General features: G+C 40.5%; 3 protein-coding genes across 3 annotated transcripts in view; 1 reads left to right on the forward strand and 2 right to left on the reverse strand.

The window, feature by feature from the left end:
• Positions 1-24870, reverse strand: part of LOC135713611 (atrial natriuretic peptide receptor 1) — a 67393-nt gene that overhangs the window by 13426 nt on the left and 29097 nt on the right. Inside the window, exons 4-7 of the mRNA XM_065236743.1 lie at positions 9052-9217; positions 2720-2797; positions 2291-2567; positions 1286-1720 (exon numbers count right to left, since the gene is read on the reverse strand). Coding sequence (XP_065092815.1) covers positions 1286-1720; positions 2291-2567; positions 2720-2797; positions 9052-9217 — 956 coding nt within the window. The remainder of the gene's footprint in view (positions 1-1285; positions 1721-2290; positions 2568-2719; positions 2798-9051; positions 9218-24870) is intronic.
• Positions 12646-13856, forward strand: LOC135713636 (putative nuclease HARBI1). The gene is made up of 4 exons (XM_065236778.1): positions 12646-12758; positions 12886-13321; positions 13379-13523; positions 13591-13856. Exons 1-4 carry the CDS (start codon positions 12646-12648, stop codon positions 13854-13856), a joined length of 960 nt encoding a protein of 319 aa, XP_065092850.1.
• On the reverse strand, positions 18564-19846 carry LOC135713637 (uncharacterized). Its single transcript, XM_065236779.1, has 2 exons — positions 19206-19846; positions 18564-19145 (listed from the first exon to the last, which is right to left on the reverse strand). Exons 1-2 carry the CDS (start codon positions 19341-19343, stop codon positions 18564-18566), a joined length of 720 nt encoding a protein of 239 aa, XP_065092851.1. The 5' UTR covers positions 19344-19846.

The raw sequence follows: 24870 nt of genomic DNA on the forward strand, positions 1-24870 counted from the left end.
TTACTTATTCAATCGGTTTACTACGCGGATGTATCTACGCGCACACGTCACAGCATTTTTTCTATAACTATCTTGAAACAATACATAATAATTCCAGTTTAGACATGAAAAAGTTTATGTTCGAAAAACTTTTTTTCCTTAAAAGTATCCATCTCGCGATTGGTAGTAAACATAATTACCAATTTTGAGACAAAATTTCATTCAAATCAAACATGGTCAGTTTTTTAAATCGGCATTAAATTTTTAAATCAATTTTTTTCAGTGTAGGTCTTGAACAAGTGATAGTTTTTGGAAAAAGTAACTATTTGCACATGGTGGCTTATTTAGTGAATGTTTATAAATCCAGAAAGTTTAATTGAAATCTGAGAGAGAGCTGCCAGCACCGATACGATTTGGCTCGAAATGCGTCATTAGTATCAAATTGCACTAGTGGTGAGTGATTTTTTTCGAATGAGATACAATAGGTCTTGTCATTCAGAACATCTTTACTCAAGACTGCAAACTTCTATCTACTCGTGCTGAAAACGGGTTGAAAATTTCTCAGTAACATTGAATGCTGAGTAAGAGCTTATCCAGTAAAAAATTTGCTTCTTCAGCTAAAAAATTGCTTATTGAGCTTTTAATCAACTCAAATTGTTTGTTGGGAATCCCTCCGAAAGCTTTGAGCCAGAGGTACTCGTGCTCTCATGGACACTAACAAAGTTTGTTTCCATTTTTATTTTCCCAAAAATCATCAAAACTGTGCTGGATTAATGCTTTCTTCCCTGAGTTTACTCTCAACAGTGTTTGAACCCATCCTTCTTCTTCTTTTTGGATTTTTTATATCCCCACTAGACTTTACGCTACCTCTCAACTTAGTATTCTTTGAGCACTTTCACAATTGTTTACTGAGAGCTTCCTAAAGCCTGCGCCAAATTTTTTAATTAGTGTTATTGTTTTCCATCCCGAAAAAATGTTACACCAGACCGGAAATAGAACCCAGCCGTCTCTAGCATAGTCTTGCTTTATAGCTGCGCCTTTACCGACTAAGGTAAGGGAGGACCATTATTTCAAAGACTATTTTTAAGCATTCGTTCCTAGCAAGTATATTGATTCTCTATGCCCAACAATCCATTAACCCCTATAAATAGCTCCGTCTCGTCCTTTGTGAACGAAATAATATCTCTTAACCACCTTGTTTACGCCAGTAAGGTTTCGTTACATCAATAGCATGTTCCCAATATTACTCCATTATTCAGAACTGTCATAAAAATCAACTGCTATTCAGGGAGAGGAAAATACTCACCATCAAAACTTCGGTTCCACATCTTCCGAGTGATTGCCGTCCCGTCTCGAATGTCACCGCCTTCGTTGAGCGTTTCGTTCAGTGCCATACCCAGCAGGTAAACACCATCGAAAAATGCTCCAATGAAAAAGTTTACCTCCTCGTCCTCCACAAAGGTGTAATTGTAATCACGTTTGGCACGAAGTCTCACCTGGTCGGCAAAGTACTGGTACGAGGGGCTGGTCGGTTGCAGCAGCGACACTCTCAGCAGGGCTTCGTACGCTTTCCGTGCAGTGGTATCGTCCTCGTCGCCCAGTTCCCAGTAGTGATCGCCCCAGTAGGAGCTTTGGAAGATTTCCACGTCCAAAAATGTGAACTCGCCCCTCGTCATACCGAGCCGGTGTGCCGATAGCATAAACTTGCGAACCAAACTGCCCCGCACGGATAAGATAATCACTGCCAGAAAGGGAATAAAAATAACGAAAAACAACAACAAACGTTGAACAAGGACCGGAATGAAGCAGACTTTTGCCAAATGAATTAGGGATTTTTCTCTGGTGCCACACAACAAGCCAATCAATTAACCAAGACGAGACAATTAATTATCGTCAATGTGGTGTGGTGCGGCCAACATGTGCTTTTGTCAATTACAGGAAATTGACTGAGATTGATGCAGTGATTTTAGCTGTACATAGCGACAGAATTAATGCATAATGCGTTTGAGTGGACTGTTAATGATGTTATAATATATAAATCAAATTATCTATTTGAATGTTCAGTCATAAATTCTAATATGCAAGGCAGCTGAAAGGCAGATTGATACAGGTATACCCTAAGGGGAAAACTAAATTTCGGTTACAAGCTTATTTTTTTAATTAATCCTCAAAATTAATTAGTATACCGGTCATGGCCACAGCCACAATAAATATTGCTAAAGTTTCGTTCATATCGTAGATAAGTGTCAGGTTGTTGCAGACTGCTACAGTTTCCAGCAGATTGCAGCGCACCTAGCAACGGAACACTCACCTCTGGCGTACATGCTCGCATCACGTAAGTAGTTATCCAGGTCCTCTTCGTCGTTGCCATCCAGATCCCGCACACAGGTCAGCAGGTCCTCTTCCTTGAGTCCGTACTCGAGATTCTTGCCCACCGTCAGTGAAAACAAATCCGATCGATCCAATATCAGAGCAATGTGCCTCCAGCCGAACTGGCGAAAGATGCTGGAAAATACCAGCTTCAGCCGACACTGGCAGTAGGACATCCGAGTCAGCGTTTGATATTTAGACTTGTCCTTGAAAATCCCCTGCGGAAGGAAACGGAAGAGCACAAGTCGAAGAAGGAAAGTTATTTCTCCCCAGACAAGTTGGGCATGCGTCACGTTCTAGATGAATTTTACGTACTCCGGGCATGAGAGGTGAGCTTTAGTTTGCAAATGTTTCATTCAGTCAGACCTACCGTGCTTTCGTTTTTCCATTTATTACTCAGTCGTCCCAGGATTCCGGATGTAACCGAGAGCTCACCTTCCGTCGGGGGCTGAATGCGGTGTTGAATGTTTGTTGAAATAACACGCGGCACATGGGAATTGTAAATGTTTTCGGTTAGTGGTTTTGGCGTGAAATAAGATTTGAAATTGTGTATATAATGATGACCCGGAATTTTATTTTGATTTAAATTTAGAAAGGCATTGGGGATCATACATAGTCAGGGTTCAGCATATATTTGATCAGTTTTTTTTATAACATATAAGCAGTTCTCATTGATGGATGATGCTCCGGGACAGCAGTACAGGAATCTTCTGAATACCGCAGTGTGTGATGCAGTCCACCCACCACTATTTCTTGGTTTCTCCAACCAAATGAGCTGATTTTAGTAAGTAAGTAAGTAAGTAAGTAAGTAAGTAAGTAAGAGTCCAAATAACAAACCGTCCCATCTCCAGCAGTTGCAAGGACGTGGTCAGGACAGTTCTCGATTGTTGTAGATAGTGCTACTTCCATCTAAGAGGTCGAGATCAATCCCAAATCTCGGTCAATACGGTTACGGACGGAGGTGGCAACACTCTCAAAACAATGGTCTAGTACTTGGATCCCTTACGAATTAGTGAAACTTGCTTAATGCGAATGCAAAATGCGCGATTATAAAGATCAACCATATAGGGTTAATGTCCCTCATATCTGCATAAATGATCCTAATATTGAGCCCATACATACATTTTGTAGCGAAGCATTTTTTGAAAATGTTTGACTAGTAGCCAAAAATATCCATTTGTATTGTCCAGCTGGTTCAAATAAAAATTTAAGAACAAGCGATTTTTATCGATGGGCCCAATCTTAAGATCTATAGGCCAACATTAGAGCCATTTCCTCTACTAGTCACCCACAGAAAAGCAGCTCAATTGGTTGGAGGACTGCCGACTAGTGCCGACAAATAACGGTGGGTGGACGCTCGCTATTCGGGGGATTCCTATATTTATATTTTTTATTTCTTTATTAAGGAGACTTTCAGCCCTGGGCTGGTTCGTCTCAGACAGGATTCCTATAATTTTTTTCCTTGATTTGTTTTCCGTCGATCTTGTTTTCCGTGCTGAGCACCAATGCTACCGACGCCAGGGAGGCAGCTCCCACACCTGGACCCTACCTATCAACCCATCATCAACTCATGAACCGGGGACCAACGGCTTTACTTACCCCGAATTACCCATTACCCGAATACCCCATTCCTGCCATAAAACTATTACCCCGAACGGCCCGTTACCCAGAATGACATTACACCAAATGTATTATTACCCCGTATTTCAAAAACATACTCCCAGATGGAGTTTTTTCCTTCTTTATGAATATCTTTATTTAATTTGAATTGTATCTGCTTATTTTCAGTAATGTCTTGTTACTTTCCTTTCAAAATGGCATAGAGTTGAGATGGGTTGTAAGACAATTGCTGAAAGTACAAAAAGTCGGAAAGACATTAAAATGTCGATACAATATTTGATGTACTGAGTGAAGCAATCACATTTAACTTAAATGCAATTTGAGAAATCAAGCTTCAATGCTAAAAGAGAATGTTTCTCTCTTTTAGATCAGGGTTGTTAATCAATAATCGTCGATTACTTCAGCGTTAACGTCTGTATTGGTCAACGGTATAGACGGTTATTGATTAACAACCCTGTTGGAGATGAAACCTTCTTTGATACATGAACAGTTCATTGCTGCATGCTATTGAGCAATTTTACTTTAATACTCGTACGCCATTTCTTTCACCACAATAGATCAAAGTAATGGTCACGGTGGTATTTTGTCCTCAACACAGAAAAAAAGCTTTTTTCTCTCTTGATTTTGCGAAGTAATATATTCACTTCCTCAACTTTGATGCTGGACACTTTACAATGGTTGTCAGTGGAGCAAGGAATAATATATTTGACTCAAGTGTTCATTTTTAATGTAGTTAACGGTTTGCTGTCTCGATATTTGTATGATCGAATTCAAAGAGGAAGTGATTTTTATAGATATAATACTAGAAACGATGAATGAGATGATGAAATAAGAACTAACTAACAAAAACTATTTTATTCGCCACGATGGTAAATTCGTGATTCAATAAGTCTAAAGTCCATTAATGGTTGCTTTACAGTACTTTTATTGAAACTTCAAAGCTACAGCATTAGATGGTAACATTTCTCCAGTTCGAACGAAACTTCCAACCTTCCTCTTGATGAAGCCCATCAGCGCCCGCACAGTGAAAACGAACACGGAATCAGCGAATTTCTTCCATTTTGCCCGCATTTGCTGGATGTCCTTGACTGCCCCGCCACTTCTTCGAAGTCGCTGCTTTAAAATTGACCAGTATTTTGGGGACAAAATCGATCTTGTTGCATACCACTCTAGAACCATATTGGAGTAGTGGCAGCTGGCCAAATCGGGCCAAAAGATGACTTTGCCCCTATGCTTGCGGATGAACGGCAATACACGATTTTTCAGGCATTCTTCGAAGTATACTTGGGATGTCATCGTCAAGGATGTGACGAATGGTGCCGACCACAACTGCAAATCGTTTGCCAAATCATGGCTTTCTTCGCGAACTTGTCGGTAAACACGAACTTGAATCTTCCCGGCACATCCATATGTCCAGTCGTGATGTAAAACTTTTGACCGGGAAGCTGCTTAAAATCGAGTTTGACGTATGTATCGTCATCGATCAAAGTGCAGCCCTTGTGTTTCGTCAAAACACAATCGTACAAGAGCCTGGGCCACGGAATTCTGCTTCATGTGCCGGTTCGGATTTTCACTGACTTTGTACGACTTGTATCCTTCCCTGGTAAGGATGTTCCGCACCGTTTGAAAGTTGGCGTTGTATCTTCTGGCCACATCTCGGATCGAAAGTGTTGTGCAGCTGACAATCCCTGGTTCCAGTTTTTTCGTAGGTTCGCTTCTTCCTTCCCACACTCAGGGTTTCTTTGTTCAAAACCTACAACTCGACAAACTGTTGTTTTCGGCATCTTCAGCACTTTAGTCAGTTTGGAACGGGACCACTCCGGTGTTTGTGCACAATATTTTGTCTTCTTTCGAGTTCCATTTGACGTTATTTCTGAACGTGATCGACTACTTTGTCAAACTTGCACCAGTTGTTCTCAATAGAATTATGAACACTGGCACTTATGACTTATGTCATACTGCTGATGATAGAAAAAAGTGTTGACAAGAGCCAGATCAAGCATAAAATACTCGGCATCTCAGAACACACCCATCAACTAAACCTTACAAGCATTCAAGTTGCCCAATTTTGGCATAACCTAAAAAAACGAGCGCAATCGGATACCAGAGGAGTTTCTAAAGCCATTCAGAAAACACTATCGGAATATTCCTCGAAGGTTCAGAGCCAGGTGTCCGAATCGACCCGCCGGAAAGTTGTTAAACGAGTTAGCTCTAAAGCTAAACCAGCATTGGACCCTATTTGCCTAGATGAATTTGTTATAACCGATGAATTCCAGAATGATGATATTGGGGACCGTCTATTGGCGTTGACGGTGACTCTGTACTCCTATGGTAAAATCCATATGCAAACGTCAGGCGGTGCATGAAACACAGCGGACTTCGTACTTTTCTTTCACTCCATCGAAAATTTCCATAAGAAACTGTCAATCTTTGCTAGAAGAGATGACTTTTCGACGAGATGAATGAGCCTTAATTTTTGAGACTCATGAAAACTTACTTTACTTGGACAGACAAAGTATTGGGTTGCAGATGGTACGTTTGCCACAGTTCCTTGTTTGTTTCGGCAACTCGTCACTGTTCATGGAAGTATCACTCCCTCACATCAGCAGACGGTTCCTCGAGATATTCGCGATCAATTATAAAATTCCGTTAAAAATAGGTGCAGAATTTTTCACCCCATGTTATACTTGCTTTTTAAAGCGGTCAGTACAAAGCTCCACCTTGAAAACCTTATTCATTTATTAAGCGCTTTGAGTGTGTTGGTTTATTTCCTTTAAAATCCGTTATAATTGCTTATCTTTTGACAGATACGCGTATTTCGTCTACTACTTGCAGACTTCATAAGTGCCAAGTACTCAACACCACTGAAGAATCCATCTTTTATCTACGAGTTAAATACTTATCAATAGGTACTAAAAGTCAGCAGGTATCCACTGCCATGTCACAATTTACCTAACCAGGTACCTAAATTTAGTCTCCAACAGAGGCATGCTACAATGTGTGATTTAAGTTAGCATGCTAAAGAGTCTCGAGTATCCGTTTCCTTGATCTCTATTAAGCAATGTTGATGGATTAAGTTTAAATGTTTCTAAACTTTCGGCTACGCCTAGTTTCCAAGAAGATACACTCTACAAGATATTAATGTTATTCTATGTCAAATTTTGTCCCTTTGAAAGATATGTTATGTAACCTTGGATTTAAATTCATAATGAAGTCCATCTCTTTGTTAGCCTTTTTTACTTCTGCGATGTGTTCCTTAAACCTTGTTTCCAAAGTCCTCTTCGTCTCACCAATGTAGATTTTATTGCAATCTGGACATGAGATTTTGCAGACTGCGGCTTTCCCTAAGACTTTTGTTGATCCTAACCGTGACTTCAGCTGATTTGTCCTGCTGCTGAATACTAAATCTAGGCCAAATTTTCTAAACTTCGAAACCAATGGTTTGGAAATGTTTTTTGTCGAAATTCACCGCTACCGGTTTTAAACCCTCAGTTACTGGTGTAAGAGTTGTCGAAATACGCCTGAAATGATCCCTTGTTCTTTTATCCATTACTGCTTGAATTGTTTTTTTCTTGATACCCATTAAGTCTAGCGATTTCAAAAATGTGAGCTATTTCCTTTGATTTGCCTGTATCACTAAGAGGAAGAGTTTGCATCCTGTGAACCATGTGGTGAAAAGCGGCCATTTTGTGTTGATGGGAATGGTTTGAAGTGCTTGGTATTACTCTCTTTGTGTTTGTTGGTTTCCTATAGATTTCGAAATTGAACGAAGACGTTTCCCTGATGATGAGAAGATCTAAGAAGGGGAGTTTACCGTCTCTCTCTTCTTCGTGAGTAAATTTGATGTCCTTGTGAACGTTGCTTATGGCCTCCTTATTCATTTATTTTTTGTTGAAAAATTTGGTTGCTTATTTTAAGATTGGGTTGGTAAAACACAAACATAATACAAAGTTTATGCAACAATGTTTGTTCAATTTTCAATGGAAATAGATTGTATGTATTGAAATTTAATCAAAACATCAAAGGATGAATTACTGGGCCTTAAATATTGTATACTCTGCATACTTTAAGAAATAAGATAGTTATTTTAGAAATTCGGGATAATAATACATTCAGGGTACCGGTTCATTTGGGGTAGTATCATAGAGTCGTATTTTATTGTATTATCACGGGATTTTTTATGAACATCAGAGCACGATGAGCATTTTAACTAATTTTGAAAAAAAAGCTGAATCATCCCTATCAAATTTGTAGCAAGGTTGGACCGGTAATCCGATCAAATGTCAAATACAACAAACGCCAGGATAATGCATTATCGAGATGTCCCAAGTCTCCACCCTCATTGTACCACGTTACTCAACACCATTGTGAGCTGAAAGGAAACCGATTTAGCCCGAAGTCAATCACACTTCACTGCGAGAAAGGACTTTTTAGTCCTCGCAGTCTGTAAATAACACTGACCGTGCTTAACGGACTGAAAAACGTCTCTGTTATCGGTTCATCTATCTTGCTCTTTCCGTGATTGAATCAAGCTTGATTGAGTCCACAAAGTCTGATCCAACAGATGGAATCATTTATTTAAACTTTAGGGTAAGAAAAGAAAATGCTACTGCAGTCGATTTGAGTTGTCCTTCGTCGCTCTTGAAATGCGCACTGATAGTGATGGCATACTGCAGAAATGATAGACCAATAACACGCTCCAGTAATGCGCACGTCGCGTGCTAAACGGTGCGAAATGACAATACCAGCAGAGGCACATTAAAATAACGACAACGATTGCTTTAGCACGCGGCAGAATCACAGCATCCGCCTCTCGCTCTCAACTCAGTGCCATCATCATTGGATGGAATTACGCGCTGAAAGTGCGCTGATCCGTGCTGTTGGTACATTAAATAAATTTGTTTTTATATTGCTCCCATCAGGTTTTGTGTCGTATGAGACTGGCGGATCCTGCCGTTCCTAGCAGGGATAGAGACGCTTTTTATAATGTGCCTTCTTTCGGCCTTCCCATGTATAGAAGCGACTGTTGAATGCCACATTTGCCGTGAGCAAATGTAATCAAGTGTGGTCACCGGTCCTTACCTGATCACCCATTCCGGTGATGATGGGTGTATTCCAGTAGTCGGCCAGTCGTGCCACCGGTTCCAACGCAAAGGCACAGGCAGGTCCGATGAAGGCCACCACGTTGTTCTTGAAGTGCATATCAGCTGCAAGGCCCGGCGATTTGGCTCCCGAGCAGGAAGCGTAACTGTGGAATGGAGAGTCGATTGAATAAAGCAATTATCACACTGGCAGAAATAGGCGGGGCACATTGCATTCGGGGCGTAATCAGGGGCGTAATATGTAAAATTACATGATATTCATTATTATTATTATTATCTCTATTTAGGAGATTTTCAGCCGCAGGCTGGTTAATCTCCGGGCTACATGATATTCAGTAAAAGCTGATCTACTATTACGGGAGGAAACAAAAGTGGGATTATATCAACAGAAGTATTCTCCATTTGGAGACAAACGTTGAGGTGGCTCAAATGAGGTCAATCCTGTAGTTTCAAACGGTTCACCCTAGAATGGTTGTTTGGGGGGTCAAAAAAATCCCCTCAAGATTTGAAGCCATTCGTCCACGGGAGGGTTCCCACAAAGGGCTTGAAGTTTGTATAAGAAAAATCGTAAAACATGTATAAAGGAATGAGACACTTTTACATTTTTGCCTTCAAGTGGTTTTCTACTTGTGAAAAATGAAGAACCTTTGGTGTTTGGAGAACAACTTTGTTCAAGACCGGAAGCAAATCCAAGATAACCCTAAAAAGCTATTAATGTTTGAACTCAACAACACCCGCCTTACTTATGGCGTTTTCTTGGGGCCTCTTCCTGTTGGATGACTCGTTTTCTGACCAATTGACTGATCAAATTGTTGGAAGGAGATTCTTAACTGTCCCAAAGAGATGAATATGCGAATTGCCTATCTATCCATCCATCGTTTTTGGCCCTTCATACAGCGATTCGTTGATGTCAATCAGAGGTTATTAAGCTTGATCAAGTTCAATAATGAGGAGAGCCCACAGCTATCGGAGTAGTTTCCGTGCTACCACTCAGTGTAGACCACTATCATCAACATCATCAACAACAACACCCGCCTTACTTATGGCGAGGGCCTAACGCGATATGCACGGTTTCCTTTTCGACCAGGCATAGGAAACCAGAATAAGATTCGCCCAGCGGTTCCAGTTTTATTCCGAGTTTGGAGACGGCATTCGGTGGGGGCAGAGGTACCAGTCGTCTAGAACAATTTGCTGCTGCAAAACCACAACAACAGGCTTCTATGAATAGTGCTGATTATTAATTTAACAACAGCCACCTACATACAACCTGGTTTTAAATTCTGAGTGTCCATGAGATGGCCTACCGGATGATCCGGTGTAACGGGAGATAGGAGGGTGGCAAAAGAAAGGAACAAAAAAGCCTCCTCTTTTGCGCCAGACAAGTCGAAACCTGCCGCGAAGGAGCGTGCTAAATCTCAAAATCCCGTACCCGGACGAGACCTCTGGGCTAGTCCTTGTCTTTGACCTCCAACCCAAAACCAAACTTCTGAACACCGCGGTACTAAGCAACATCTTATAAAAACAAAATCGGAACAACTTCAGAGTGGATTGGTGTTCTTTGCGAGTTTGCCAATCCAGAGCCTATACTACTGCGACCCGAACCGAATGTACCCTGTAAAACTACCTCTTTGAAGACCACGCTTTCAGCTTTCTAGAAAAGAATCTACAATCTGGTCATGCTACTTCCATTTTATTCTGTTTTTATTTTTTTTTTATGTTGTTATTAACGAAACCCAACTTCCTCTCCTAGCTTTTCTATCTATTCATTGCTGTAGCTTATCGACTAGGGTTAGTAAGTTTTAACAAGTTTCCATTTGCTCAGAATTACTTGCCAATTCTCTTCGCGTGCGCGCATCTCGATACTCCCACGTGGTCCCACGACGCATAACGACAAGTGCACTTGCTGGGTAGTTCAGCTCCTCGCCACTCACCCGCCCTCCGGCGGTAGCGTACATACGTGACGGGTCATGTCCTCGACAACCGTGCGACGTAACGGTAAGGATGTTGGTGAACTTGCTGTCGAGAACACCGGGGACGAATGGTGGTGAGTTTACGCTGACAGGGGAAAAAGCTTCCAAACGTTTGCTGTCACGTCAGCTAATTAGGTTTCGCACCGTCGGGGTTAACCTCAATCTGATGACAGCTTAGTGGTACTGTTTACGTGGACTTAGTTGATTTTTTCTTGGGTAGATTTTCTCGATAATTTTTTAGACTGCAGTGAGATGTAAACCACATGTCTGCATTGTCCACGACCATCATCATTTCACCGCGCTGTTCCTCGACAATGTGCAAGTTAAAATTCGGAAATTTTAGAATTTTTTTTTTTCGAAAATACGACTAAGTGCTTGTAAACAGTACCACTGAACTGTCAAAAAGGTTCAGCCGATTAACACTGAGTTAATTCGTGACGTCACGCTGCAGAACATAATTAGGTACTGCAGCGTGACGTCACGAATGAACTCAGTGTTAATCGGCTGAACCTTTTTGACAGTTCAGTGGTACTGTTTACAAGCACTTAGTCGTTTTTTCGAAAAAACAAATTCTAAAATTTCTGAATTTTAACTTGCACATTGTCGAGGAACAGCGCGGTGAAAGGATGTTGCTCGTGGACAATGCAGAAGTGTGGTTTACATCTCACTGCAGTCTGAAAAATTATCGAGAAAATCTACCCAAGAAAAAAACGACTAAGTCCACGTAAACAGTACCACTGAACTGTCATCAGATTGAGGTTAACCCCGACGGTGCAAAACCTAATACCGTTCCACGTGTCAGTCACGAATTTCACCACGCCGTATGCCTTATCGGCCCAAAAGAACTGACGAACAGTGAAGGTTTCCACGGGGTGTCACTGTGCACGGTTCCGTTAGACTGGTCCTGGGGGTTGCACCTTCGTTTGAAGGGAAATCTGTCGCTACAAATTCGTAGGTTTAACGTGCTGGTGGTCCCATGCGTTTTGGATTTCGTGCAAGTGGTTCCACGTTCAATCGGGCAGGCACGCTGCATCCTATGGGACAGTCAATCCTTTGACAGCAGCTTCTACGACCACTTATTTCCGTAAATATCTTCTCTAGCTTTCACTAAAGTTCGTTGCAAGCTTTACGAACTTACGCACTTACATTTTTTAAATTTTACGCGTGTTATAATTCTCCGCACAATGTTATAGTTTACGTCTACTTTCAGATGAGCACTATCGAACTTGTCTCTATCGTGGTCAAACTCTAAGAGGCAACCTTACAAAAGATTGGGATCTATTCACCTCTATTCTTGTTTACGGCCGTATCCGACATTCGTACGAGCGAACCGATTCGAACGAATTCGAAAAGGGTATTCTTGTTTTCGTTCGAATGTATTCGAATGCGATTCGTATGCGAAAAAGTGTTGCCACATCAACACAAGTGTTCGAAGCAATTCGGAACAGCCAAAACTGTCAAAACAACTAATAATAAACAGCGTTCGATGTGTACAAGATGAATTGTTGTTGAAAAAGTTGAGAAAACAAATTAGATTATCAGGTAAATATGCGTTTAAATCGAAGGGTTCGATGATTTTTAACATCATTTTCTTGTTTTTAGCAATGGATACTGTAATGTTGGCTGTCTTTGCAGAGCAGGAAGAGCTGCGCTCTTTGAGAAGGCATCGGTCTAATTTGCGTAATACTACCGATATTATGGAGCTACCGGATGCAGAGTAAGTAATAAAATAACACTTGTGTACTTATATAACTGCTTACATCTTCTCACTGTGCTACAACAGATTACAACATAGCCACTTACACAACAACAACTGTGTCCTAATGCTTGTAATTTTGTTTTAGATTCATCAAAAACTTCCGGTTGAACAAGGAAGCATTTCTGTACATCCTTGGCGAAATTACTGACGAATTTCCCCCTCAAAGGCAAGGAGCCCTTTCCGTGAAGGAGAAACTCGCAGCTTGTCTTCGTTTCTTTGCCGAAGGCAGCTATCAGCATGGAACCGGAAAAGACTTTGATGTCGCAGTAGCTCAGCCAACTTTTTCAAAGATCCTTTCAGAAATTCTTACTGTTTTCGAGAGGAAAATGTGTCCTCAGTGGATAAACATACGCATGTCAAATGAAGAAATGCGTCGAGCAAAACGATTTTTCTATGAGAAATCTGGTATCCCTGGCGTGATCATGTGTGTTGATGGAACACATATAAAAATTATTCCTCCGAATGTAAACCGCAACCTTTTTTACAACCGGAAAGGATTTTATAGCTTGAATGTTATGATCGTAAGTAACCTTTGTAATATTTATGTTCCTGTATGCTTACAATATGTATTTTTATAGATGTGTGACGACACACAACGAATTCGTTTCGTAGATGCCGGATATCAAGGATCCAATCATGATTCGCATGTGTGGGGGTTAAGCTCGGCTCGAAGATACATGCAGCAGCTGCATAGAAATGGCGACACAAACATTAAAATCTTAGGTAATGCTTGGTCGTTAAAATAAATGGGATACTTAGGGATCGGATTATGTTCTAAATCTTATTTTAGGCGATGCAGGTTACCCATCTGAGCCATGGTTGATAACTCCACACCGAGCACCGGAGGATGGAAGTCCTGAAAGCAACTTCAATAGGTTGCATAGTGTAGGGAGGGGCATAATTGAACGGACCATCGGAGTACTGAAAAATCGTTTCCGATGCATACTAGGTGCCCGGCAATTGCACTATTCGCCATCGAAATCATCGAAGATTATAAATGTGTGTTGTGCATTGCACAATCTTTGTTTGACATATTTGAATGATGATTTGCAATAAAGTTTTCTTCTTTTGAAATTTTGCTCTAATCGAAATACTTCTAAAATTGTGACAGATTTTAAAACAACAGAAATATACCAAATTAGATTCATAGAATCTTTAGCTACGATCTATTTTTGAACCAACATCATCAAAGAAGTTTATAGAAAGATCTTAAATTAATTATAAGAACTTCACAGAAGTTTATAGAAGTTTTTGGAATTTCAGAGAAGTTCAAAGATCATCAGAATTTGAAAATCATTTCCCAAAATTTCAGAGCAGTTCTCAAAACTTAGTTTATTTTTAATTCTCAGAACTTTACAGAAGTTAAAATTTTTTTGTGAAGTTTCACAGCATTTCTGAGAAGTTTAGAGAAGAGAATTGTATAGATTTTCAAATAATATATTACTTTACAAAGGTTCAGGTAAAATCCGAATATTTTATGATTATTTAGATGGGTGATATCTTCAGAAAAGTTTGTCAGGTGGTCAAGCCTCGGGTCAAGCACTATTGATTGATGGAAATAACAATTCGGAATTCTCCTGCCAGGCGGCGCTAGTGAGCAATCAAAGTCAGTATGCTTTGTACAGCTGTATCTGATAATTTAGACGAATGATTTCTTTGGCAAACTTGAACAAGAGGTCAAGGACCATTTGATGGTAGACAGAACAATTCAGATTTCTTAGGCTAGGCGACGCTAGTGAGCATTCATTCAAAGTCAATATGTTTTGTGCTGCTGTATCTCAAGATCGTGATGATATAGGCGAATTATTTCTTCAGCAAAGTTGAACAGGAGGTCGGCGCTAGCACAGAGAACAGACGTCCAAGCTCCGTCAGAAACTTGTGTAAAGATAAGTGGGAACATCGCAGCTACGTGGCGCTAGCATCTCCTGATTTCGTCCATAAATTTTCCACTTTCGGCCAATTTGGCGCTACTGTCGATAAATTTTCTGTTGAAAATTGCCACTCGGCGCTACAAGCACTTAGTGTCTAGTGTAATTTGTGCAACGTCAGTGCCATCATGCTGTCAAAGAAGGGTTTTAAGTGGGGAAGTCGGCGTTGGTGGCGCTTAAGTCGAATAGGAATCTTTACACTAGTTTTTACATAAATTTTGTTCGAGCCTCAATGTCTGTTCTCTGTGGCGCTAGTGAGCATTCAAAGTCAGTATAGTTTTTACTGCTGTATCTCAAGATCCAGATTATTTAGACAGATGATGTCTTCAACAAAGTTTATCAAGTGGCCAAGGACACTTAAATGGTGGAAAGGGCGAATCAGAATTCTCCCGCTAGATGGCGCTAGTGAGCATTCATTCAAAGTCAGTATGTTTCGTGCTGCTATAACTCATGATTCTGATAATATAGACGAATGGTTTATTCAGTACAGTTGATCCCCCAAGGTATGTTGCATTTTTTTTTGATAGTATAGACGAGTGATGCCTGCGGCAAAGTTGATCAGATGGCCAAGGACAGTTGGATGATGGATAGTACATTTCGGAATCCTTCCACTAGGCGGTGCTAGTGAGCATTCAAAGTAAATATGTTTTGTACTAATGTTTATCGAGATTCTGATTAATTAGATGAGTTATGCCTTCCGCAAAGTTGATCAGGAGATCAGGGACTGATGTATGGTGGACAGAACAATTCATAATTCTCCCACTAGGCAGCGCTAGTGAGCATGTGAACCAAAAATGTTTTGTAGTGCTGTATCTAAACATCCTGATTATTTAGACGGATGATGTCTTTGGCAAACTTGATCTGGAGGTCAAGGCTGGTGGGATTTTTAACATAACATTTTGAAATTTTCCAGATAGAGGAAGAGCAGACAAATAAAATATTGTTAGAGTTGGGAGGAAATGCTATGCTGCTACGTGAGGCTATAGTGCGACAATTTATTAGGTAGACAAAGTAATGAAGAGGATGATTGATAGTTCCGTTAGAGTACGGCAGTGTGAAAATTGAACAGAAGTTGAAAATTGAGTGAAGGGCCATTAATGCGACAGTATTCATCAAACGCACACTTTTTACCTAACTCCACACTAGGAAGAGGAGCCTTGCGGTATTTCTGCAATTCCGAATTGTACTGTAAACCATTCAAGAGCCCTTGGCTACCTGATAAACTTTGCCAAAGATATCATTCATCTAAATACTCTGAATCTTGAGAAACAGCAGTACAAAACATGTAAGCTTTAAATGGTTACTAGCTCCACCTAGCGGAAGAATACCGAATTGTTCTGTCCACCATCTTACAGCCCTTGTCATTCTTCTTTATCATCAGGATCTTGACATAAAACTATTGGAATGCTCACTAGCGCCACCTAGCGAGAGAATTCCACCATCCAACAGTCCTTGTCCTCCTGATCAAATTTGCCAAAGAAACTATTCGTCTCAATAATCAGAATATTGAGATACAGTAGCACAAAACATATTGGCTTTCAATGCTCACTAGCACCACCTAGCGGGAGAATTCCGAACCGTCCGCCAATAAATAGTCCTTGAACTGCTGATAAACTTTTCCCAAGAAATCATTCGTCTAAATCAGCAGGATCTTGAGATATTGCAGTACAAAACTCATCGAATTAGAATTCCCACTAGCGCCACCTGGTGAGAGAATTCCGAATTTTTTATTCCACCATCCAGCAGTCCTTGAGTATCTGATCAACTTTGCTCAAGTCATCACCTGTCTAAGTGACCAGGATCTTAGGTGTTATTGAACTAGAATTATTTTTTGCGTCCCAAAATTTCAGAGAAGTTTCGAAAACATTAAGACGATACACTGTGGTTCATTTTTTAAGCAGACGATTTTCTTTAATAATAAAATAAACCGCAGGAATTTAAAATCCGAGCATAGAAAATTGCGAAAAATAAAACAGCGAAAAAAAAGACCCCAGTGTACTTCAATGACGAAGAACTTGGGGGGACGAGGGTTTGTCAACATGACATTCCATGTATTAAGTATGGGGTAATGCGCTACAAAGCGGGTCTTAAAATAATAAAAAAATGCTACGCCATTGAAGAATGCTCCTGTAAAGAACATGAGCATTCAAAAGCAGGAGTAGAGAGTTTCCCAGAAAATCAAAAAGTTTTCAGATTGAAATTCTAGTCAATTATTCCAAATACTTCAGAGCAGTTCACAAACTTCTCCAAAGTTACCAAAAATTAAAATAAGTTCCTAGAACTACATATAACCACAGACAAATAGACATAACACTCGCAAGTTGTTCATCGAACAAGCATTTATCGGTCAATTTGAAAGTATCTTAGTTGGTAGTACCGCCACCTGTGGTGCGCATAGTTAATTTCCTTGCGTTTGACGTTTTCACACTACCGCCATCTGTTCAGCGTACTACCCACCACAGTGTACTCAACAGATGGCGGTTATGTTTTAGCGACGATGTTTTTCAGTGAGAAATATTCAATGTGTTATGTCTGTATGTCCGTGATATAACTTTCGGCAATCCCAGAATTTCCGATATGTTTACCGAAATTTTGACACGTCTACAATAAAGAGGCTGAATTTATAAAGAGACGACATGTCAAAATTGGAACAATCGATTTTCTGTCAGTCATAGGAAAAGTTATTCCAATCGAGCAGAAGACCTGTCAAATGGATAAGATGTCGCCTCTTTACCAAATTCAGTCTCTTTAGTCTACAAATTTTAACTGTCAAACTTCCGACAAGCGAAACTTCAGAAAGAAAACGACAAGTTAACAGAACTTTTGAAAAATCAAAATAGCTTCCGACAGTCTTACAAAACTTTCGATAAATTCACAGATCTTTTGATAAAGCTGCTACAAACTAGATTACGGTTAAAAATCACGATAATACAGACCGAAAAATATTTCGATAAATTCATGAGTAAAACTTACTCCAAGCTTTAAGTGTATAACCTCCATAAATTTGATGAATCTTCCAACAGCTTATAGAACATCCAACAAATTTACAATAATTCCGACAAGTTCATAGATCCTTCGTTAGGTCCACCGAGTTTCCAAGACAAATCTACAGAACTTTCGACAAGTTCAATAACTATTGAAGGATCACTGAGCCGTAGAACTTCATACATCTTCAGTTCTATTTCACTAAAGTATTCCACAGTTTTCTTAAAACAGCGTATTGTTGAAGAGATTAATTTATATATAAAGCGGAAAATAGACCACCTCTCCCAGGGATTTCAGAACCTGTTCCGGGGCCACTATGTGATCCAAGAAATATTCTGATTCCCATATATTTCTAAAAACAACGATATGCAGCTCGATGATTTTCTTTTGAAGTGAAAATTGACCACCTCTCCCAGGGCTTACGGAATCTGTTCCGGGGCCATCACATGACCCTAGTAAGAAACGAAATGAATAAGGTCACGTATCTTGGCAGTCACTGACTGGAATTGGACACGAACTAAACGAAGATGTGGTCTTATTGAGCGCAATTGCAGGGTTTTGGGATCGTTCAAATTACTTTAATATTCGAGAACAAGACCAATGTTGGCAATATTGAGTGCTTTAGACCTGATTGGTGACTTCCAAGTATGGGGCTCTTCAATTATTACGTAAACATTTAAGGGGAGGAAGGTTTGAATTTAAAGCAGTTCGAAATAGTTATAAAATTAGCGGCAATTTGGTTAAGACTTGACGCAATCCAAAATTCCTGAAATGCTTTCTATCATTTTGTATTTCATTGATAGGAAATACATTTATATCATTCTGACATCTTACAAAAGATTAATTGATATTAAATTTGCATGTGCTGAAGTTTCAATGCAAGAATTTTTTTTTTGGTTTTCAATTTTTCTAGATGGATTTTTTCCATTTCCAGGTTGTGTCGCCGTTGTTCCTGAAGTTGTTGGGCTTGAGCTGCTTGGATTTCCGTCATCCGCTTAGAAATTTGCTTGTTGTAGTGAGCCATATCGTCGAGCTTTTTCGCTTGAATTTTCAAAACTCCCAACAAATCTTGGTGGAAATTTTGCTGCTGTTCAACTTGCGTTTCCAGCAATCTCAAACTCCGCTGACCAGGTTGTCTTCGGCGGATGGGCTCTTGTTGAAGTTCAACTTCTGATAATTCGTCGACGGGATCATGGCCCACAAATGAACCATTGGCTACGCCACTGTTATTTTCGTCCGCCGCAGCAGGAGCCCCAAACGCAATAGAATCCTCTATGCCATCTACGGCTGCAGTGAGCCCAGTCAGAGCGACAACCCTTTCTTCAAGCCAGGTCAATTCTACTATCTTGTTGGGGCCGCCCCCTGTAGCTTGCTGCTCTCTTCGATTGTGAGCCAACTTCCGCTTCAAGTTTGACTTCCAGTCAAACCAGACCTAAAATGTTAACATGAAAATTAAGATATGATTGATATTTTTTTTAATTATTTCCTTTACCTTCTTCCATGCAGCAGGATCTTTTTCAGGACCCCCAAGGCTGTTTAAATCTTCAGCTAGATTTTTCCAGAATGCTCCTGTATCAGATCTACTGAAGCCTCTGGCTATATCCGGATGGTCTTCCAGAAGATCCACCATAGTGGAATACTGATTTTTGATGGTGCTTTTGCTTTTCGGTCTTTTCGCCCTAAAAGAAAAACAAATCTATAGTTGATATCACAGTTATCAAGCATCACTTTGTAACTATGTAATCACACAATTCGTTGCAAAACGCAAAAAGGGTGTACTAACATGATATGCAACTACCGTAAAACGGGATATCTTTGATAATAATTTGTAAACATGTTAAAAACTTTTCTTGTTTTTTGCCTGATTGAAAAAGTTCACTCAAGCAATCACTTATGAAATGTATTTCCAATATAGCTATCACAAATCAATGTTATCTTCTTATTGCTTTTAATGTTTTCTGATTACATACTCGTTCAATGTTTTATATTTCTTGAACTAAATTGTTTGAGATTCCCGCATATTTTTCTATATTCATCGAGCATTATCAACGTAACCCCATATCAAAATACTGATATTCGGCCACAACACTAAAAAAAATAGAGCAAATGTAATAATTTTTGTTAAACACATTACTAACGAATGGACTCCAGGAACCTCAGTACTTGTTTAAAAAAGTAAAATTTGAAAAACATTCTTGCATATACTTTCAAAAACTATCAATGTTACCCCGTTTTACGGTACTTTAAATTGGCTTGTAATCCACGCATAGCTAAATGAACGAATTAATCCAAAAAGGCCCCACACTCTGACCCGACTCCGATACACTTTGCTATGGAAAAAAAAAACAGAATACGGAATTTCCAACTAATTAAACACAAATTTCATACTTACATCGTTCCGAAATTGAAAATCGCTGGGAAATTGCGACTTGCGTTGGTTCACAGAACTAAACAATGGATTCGTGCGCGATCCGCAAGTATCGAGTGACGAATGGAAAATCAACAAAACAAACTCATTCGAACGAAAATGGGAATCCCACAATTTGATCGAACGAACGATGTTCGAAACTTCGAATGGTTAGAAATGGTTCGAACGAAAACAGGAATACGAATGGGGGAAACTTTCGAACGTTTCTTATTCGACGAAAACAAGAATAGAGGTGATTATCCCCCTTATGCACGAACGTTTCCTGAAGTCGCTGTGCTAGTGAACGTGGCCTACATCCGTTCTGTCATAGTTCGAAAACCGCCAACTTAGACCCATCTGGTGTTTCATTCCGAATAGGATCAGAGATAGAGAACGTTTTTTGATAAATAGCGAAGGCTAGTTTTATTAACTGTTTAAATAAAAAAAAATATTAATTTTTTTTTTGGAATAGGATTGGAAGAGTGTCTATTTCAACAGCTTAAGGAATCTTGTTTTATTTTTTTATAGAAGTATGTAACCTCGTTACACCTCGTTATGCTTTGAATTTTATCTGAAACTACATGGAATGCAGTAAAATTGTGGTTTTTGATATATCAACTGGTCAACTGGGCTTTGAGTGGTTACCAGATGGCCCACCGAAAAATCCATCGAATTTGGATCAAAGCATGCCTTGATTTTAATCTGAAAGTTTAGAGCATTTCCAGGCCAAATAGCAAAGTAAAAAAATCAGACTCGACCTTCTCCGACTTTCATGAAACTTTGCATAATTACTTTAACTATTCATGTGTTTATTACTTCATGCGTGAAGTTAACGATTTTCATAGTTGGAGATGATTAACGTCAAATATCAGTCTTAAAGTGGACCTTTTATACGATGGATAAGGAGATGAAAGTATAGAATTACTAATTCCGTTATTGTTCGGTAGTGTTAAAATTGTGTATAGAAATTAGAAAGCTAGCAAAGTTTTTTTTTATTCCTTAATTCAAAATATTAGGGAGATTTTTAGCCACGGGCTAGTTCGAGTTGTTCGGAAAGTGTTTGGTAAAGCATCGCACGCGGCTGCAATTTCGACCGGGAAACGAACCCGATCAGACGCCGCCGATGCTCAGTTGGCATCGAAGAAGCTTCTGACGAACAACCGTTACGCCACATTGGAAAATGGCGATGAACCGAAGGTGGAAAGGAAAGAGAAACTTCTGCCGTTCTTCGTGATGGGATTCCCGGACGGCTCGCGGTATACTATAGACTTTTACATTGTTAAGGCCTCCAAATTACCATTCGCTTGTGCACGGAGGGCTAGAAGTTGATGATCGCGGCGATGAAACACTACAAGGCAGTTCAAGCCATGCAGGACAAACTGAAGGTGGAATATTTATCCCACGCCGCTCAAGGTGTTGCAGCGTGGCCTCCCGGACATGGATACCGACACACTGACGATGACTCGTCATGACGGCACTCATAAGTATCGTGATCAGCTGAATCTGGTCCACCTCGAGAAGGATTCAACGTGCATGAAGGATCTACTTAATGTTCGAGCCCTGCAGCACTGCAACAAATATGGCAAAAAACACAACCCCGTCGCTTGCGAGATGATGCAGAAAGCTGATCCCATTTGTGCTAACTGTGGGGCAGCACACCGGGCCATAAACAAGAGCTGCCCGAAACGAGCGGAATTCGTCTCAATCCGCAAAAAGACTTCCATAAGCAACCAACCAGGCCACAGAAGGGTACGGGAAAACAATAGGCAGAACTTCCTTGCTATTGGCAACGGCGTCAGATCCCGGTACTCCCACCACTCCCACTCAACAACCGAATGGCTGCTGCTGCTGCTGCATCAGTTTCGTTAACCGCTGGGGTGCCCAAACTCGTGTTGTCAAACGTATGCGGCATCCACTGCATCCCGCAGTACCTACCCCCTCCGGGACTATCAAGGCGTCACGATGATGCACCACCACCGAACGAAAACACAGAAGCTCTGTTCACTGCGGAGCAACTGATCCCCGTATTCACAAAGCTTGCCAAACGCTTGCGCAGTTGCAAAACCCGTTACGACCATATTTACACTCTAGGCCTTTTTGTCATCGAGTATGGCCTCTGAAGTGTTGAAGCTAGTCAACTGGAACGCTTGCTCGCTCAAGAGCAAGAACATCGAGTTCGTTGAGTTTCTCAATGAACGAAACATCGACATTGCCATCGTTGCGGCTTACTGCCCCAAACAACATCAACATCAGGGACGGGTCGACAGTAAACCTAAGAAGAGATATTATCAAGCAAACACGACTGCGGGATAACTTCATCATCGCTGGCGACCTGAACGCCAAACATCAAGTCTGGGGCTAAAGTCGGTGCAATCAAAATGGCACCATCCTGTACAATAACCTGCAGGAAGCGCAGTACAATATCTTGAGTCCGGACACTCCCACCCGGTTGTGTAGGTCCGGTGCTCACGCCACCATCGATATCTACATCAGTAACATGCGCAACAACATCTCGCAACCTGTCGTCTATCAGAAACTCAGCTCAGACCACTATCCGGTGGTGACTGAAGTGGGTTTCTCAGTCAACAAGTTCCAAGCATCCAATAGGCGGAACAACCAAACGTAAACAATGGCTTTAAACGCAAATTCTTCGAGAATCAAAACACATCCCAGCAATCTAACACCGTCATCTGATAGAGCAAACTTCCTTTATTGAATGGCAATGTTAGTTTGCGTGGGAGTGTTTTAATTCTCAAAAAATTTGGGTTTAAAGCCATTGATTACGTTTGGTTGTTCCGCCTATTTCAATTGTTGGTTTAGATATCATCTGTCTCAAAGAGCAACTCTACCACCCAACTACTCGCCCGGGTTACTAACATCATCAAGCGGAACAAGCAACAATCAATTCGAAACTACCGATTTTAAATTGGCTCACTACTTGACTAGCCTATTGGTCCCAAGCAAACGATTAGCGTATCCCATTCTAGTCGAAATTCTAGTACTACGCATTGTTTGTTTTGATTCGCTATGAAAGTTTGACAGATAAAATGAGGGGTTATTTGATTTTCCTATGTTTCGAGGGGTAAATCGATTTGCTTGGGACCGAAGAGAGTACCAGAGCTGAGCCAAAAAGTTGAGCACGTTATTTCGGGACCTTCTGGTCTTAGACAGAGTTACCTCTATGGAACAAGTCCGTTTCCATTACATCTGCTATGGCGTTGTTGAACGTTGAGAAGGCGTTCGACAATGTCTGGTATGCACTAGTGTACAAGCTGCATCGATACAACTTCTCGATCTTCCTTGTTAAGGTCATCAAAAACTACTTGTCAGGCAGATTATTCCAGGTCTTCTTGAACAATTAACCTTGATACTGGGGTTCCCCAGGGTAGACTCCTTGGTCGTATTCTCTTCAACATCTTCACGTCAGACGTTCCTCCCCTTCCGGGGGTGGTATTTTGTTAATGTTTGCGGATAACACTGCCATCATCTATAAGGGTCGAGTGATCCGTGCTCTGACGAGAAAACTCCAATCACAGACCATACTATAGTTTTCCCGCCCTCCAATTTACCTCGGCTTGTCCCGCCTGGTAACTTAAAAGTCCACCTTGATAATACTCCCATTGAATGGTCAAGTGAAGTCGTCTACCTTGGTTTCACCCTTGATAGCAAGTTTCTGCTCCGTTTCCATGTGGACAACACATCCACCAAGTGCAACATCTTGATTAGGTCGCTCTATCCACTTATCAACAGAAAGTCCACCCTGTCGCTTAAAAACAAGCTTGCAGTCCACAAGCAAATCATCCTCCCCACCATTGAGTACGGAACGTCAATCTGGGAGAGCCGTGCAAAGTACCATCACCTCAAACTCCAAAGTGCAGTACAGACGAGTGCAGTACGCTCATCATCGAAAGGTTGAGAGTCACCTGTTTGAAATAGCACGAGATCATACGCGATCTTACTAATTAGGTTAAATTATTCGTAGTTAGGTAAGTTATAAAATTATTATTTTTCCAATTCAATTAATCATTTTGCTCAACCATTTTCCACAGAGATGGCGCTGTTCCGCTGGTAGGAAGTGATAAAAATCCCCATATAGAAATTGAGAGAAATGCGAATAATTCGCTTCCGGTCCATATTCAGGTCAAAAAAAGTGAACGACAACCTAAAGAAATTAGTCAGGGGCTTTGTCGTTCAGTTTTTTCCAGGAAATTAATGCTCAACAAGCTACAATTAAATAAAAATGATTTTTCCCCATACAATTTTACCTGCTTTACTACCAGTCCCCAGAGAGCCCAAAAAATTCAAATTGGAGAGAGAAATTCTCTCTCACGAGCTTAATATCTCAACATGCCATGTATTTTGTTGACACTCGATTTGTGATTTCCCTTTCACAGATTACAAAATAGAGTACCTGACACTACAAAACATGTCTGGTACCTCTATATATGCATTTGCTTTAACATTTGAAGTCCCTCCTTTTTTACATATTCTGCGCAAAAGATACTTTATGCCCCGCCCCATACATAAAATTCGGCGGGAAATTCTGTGAGGGGTGAGATATTTTGTGTGCAGAATGTTTAAAAAAGGAGGGACTTCGAATAATAATCTAAATGCATATATAGAGGTACCAGACATGTTTTGCACTGCAGTTTCCTCTGTGAACAATTATAGGAAAACAGATTGTGTCTAGTTTCCGATAGATGTCAACGCAAACAACAGCTGTGACATCTGATGGAACATGAATGCAGAA

The sequence above is a fragment of the Ochlerotatus camptorhynchus genome, unplaced genomic scaffold (genome assembly GCF_037179485.1).
Source record: "Ochlerotatus camptorhynchus isolate MF236.1 unplaced genomic scaffold, CSIRO-AGI_Acam_v1.1 ptg000574l, whole genome shotgun sequence".
Lineage (NCBI taxonomy): Eukaryota > Metazoa > Arthropoda > Insecta > Diptera > Culicidae > Ochlerotatus > Ochlerotatus camptorhynchus.

Bases quoted from the DNA above. Each gene is read 5' to 3' on its own strand.
- LOC135713636 (XM_065236778.1), top strand. From the start codon at position 12,646: ATGGATACTGTAATGTTGGCTGTCTTTGCAGAGCAGGAAGAGCTGCGC. The intron at 12,759-12,885 runs GTAAGTAATAAA...ATTTTGTTTTAG, and splicing joins ATGGAGCTACCGGATGCAGA to ATTCATCAAAAACTTCCGGT. The intron at 13,524-13,590 runs GTAATGCTTGGT...ATCTTATTTTAG, and splicing joins CACAAACATTAAAATCTTAG to GCGATGCAGGTTACCCATCT.
- LOC135713637 (XM_065236779.1), bottom strand. From the start codon at position 19,343: ATGGTGGATCTTCTGGAAGACCATCCGGATATAGCCAGAGGCTTCAGT. The intron at 19,146-19,205 runs GTAAAGGAAATA...TTAACATTTTAG, and splicing joins ATCCTGCTGCATGGAAGAAG to GTCTGGTTTGACTGGAAGTC.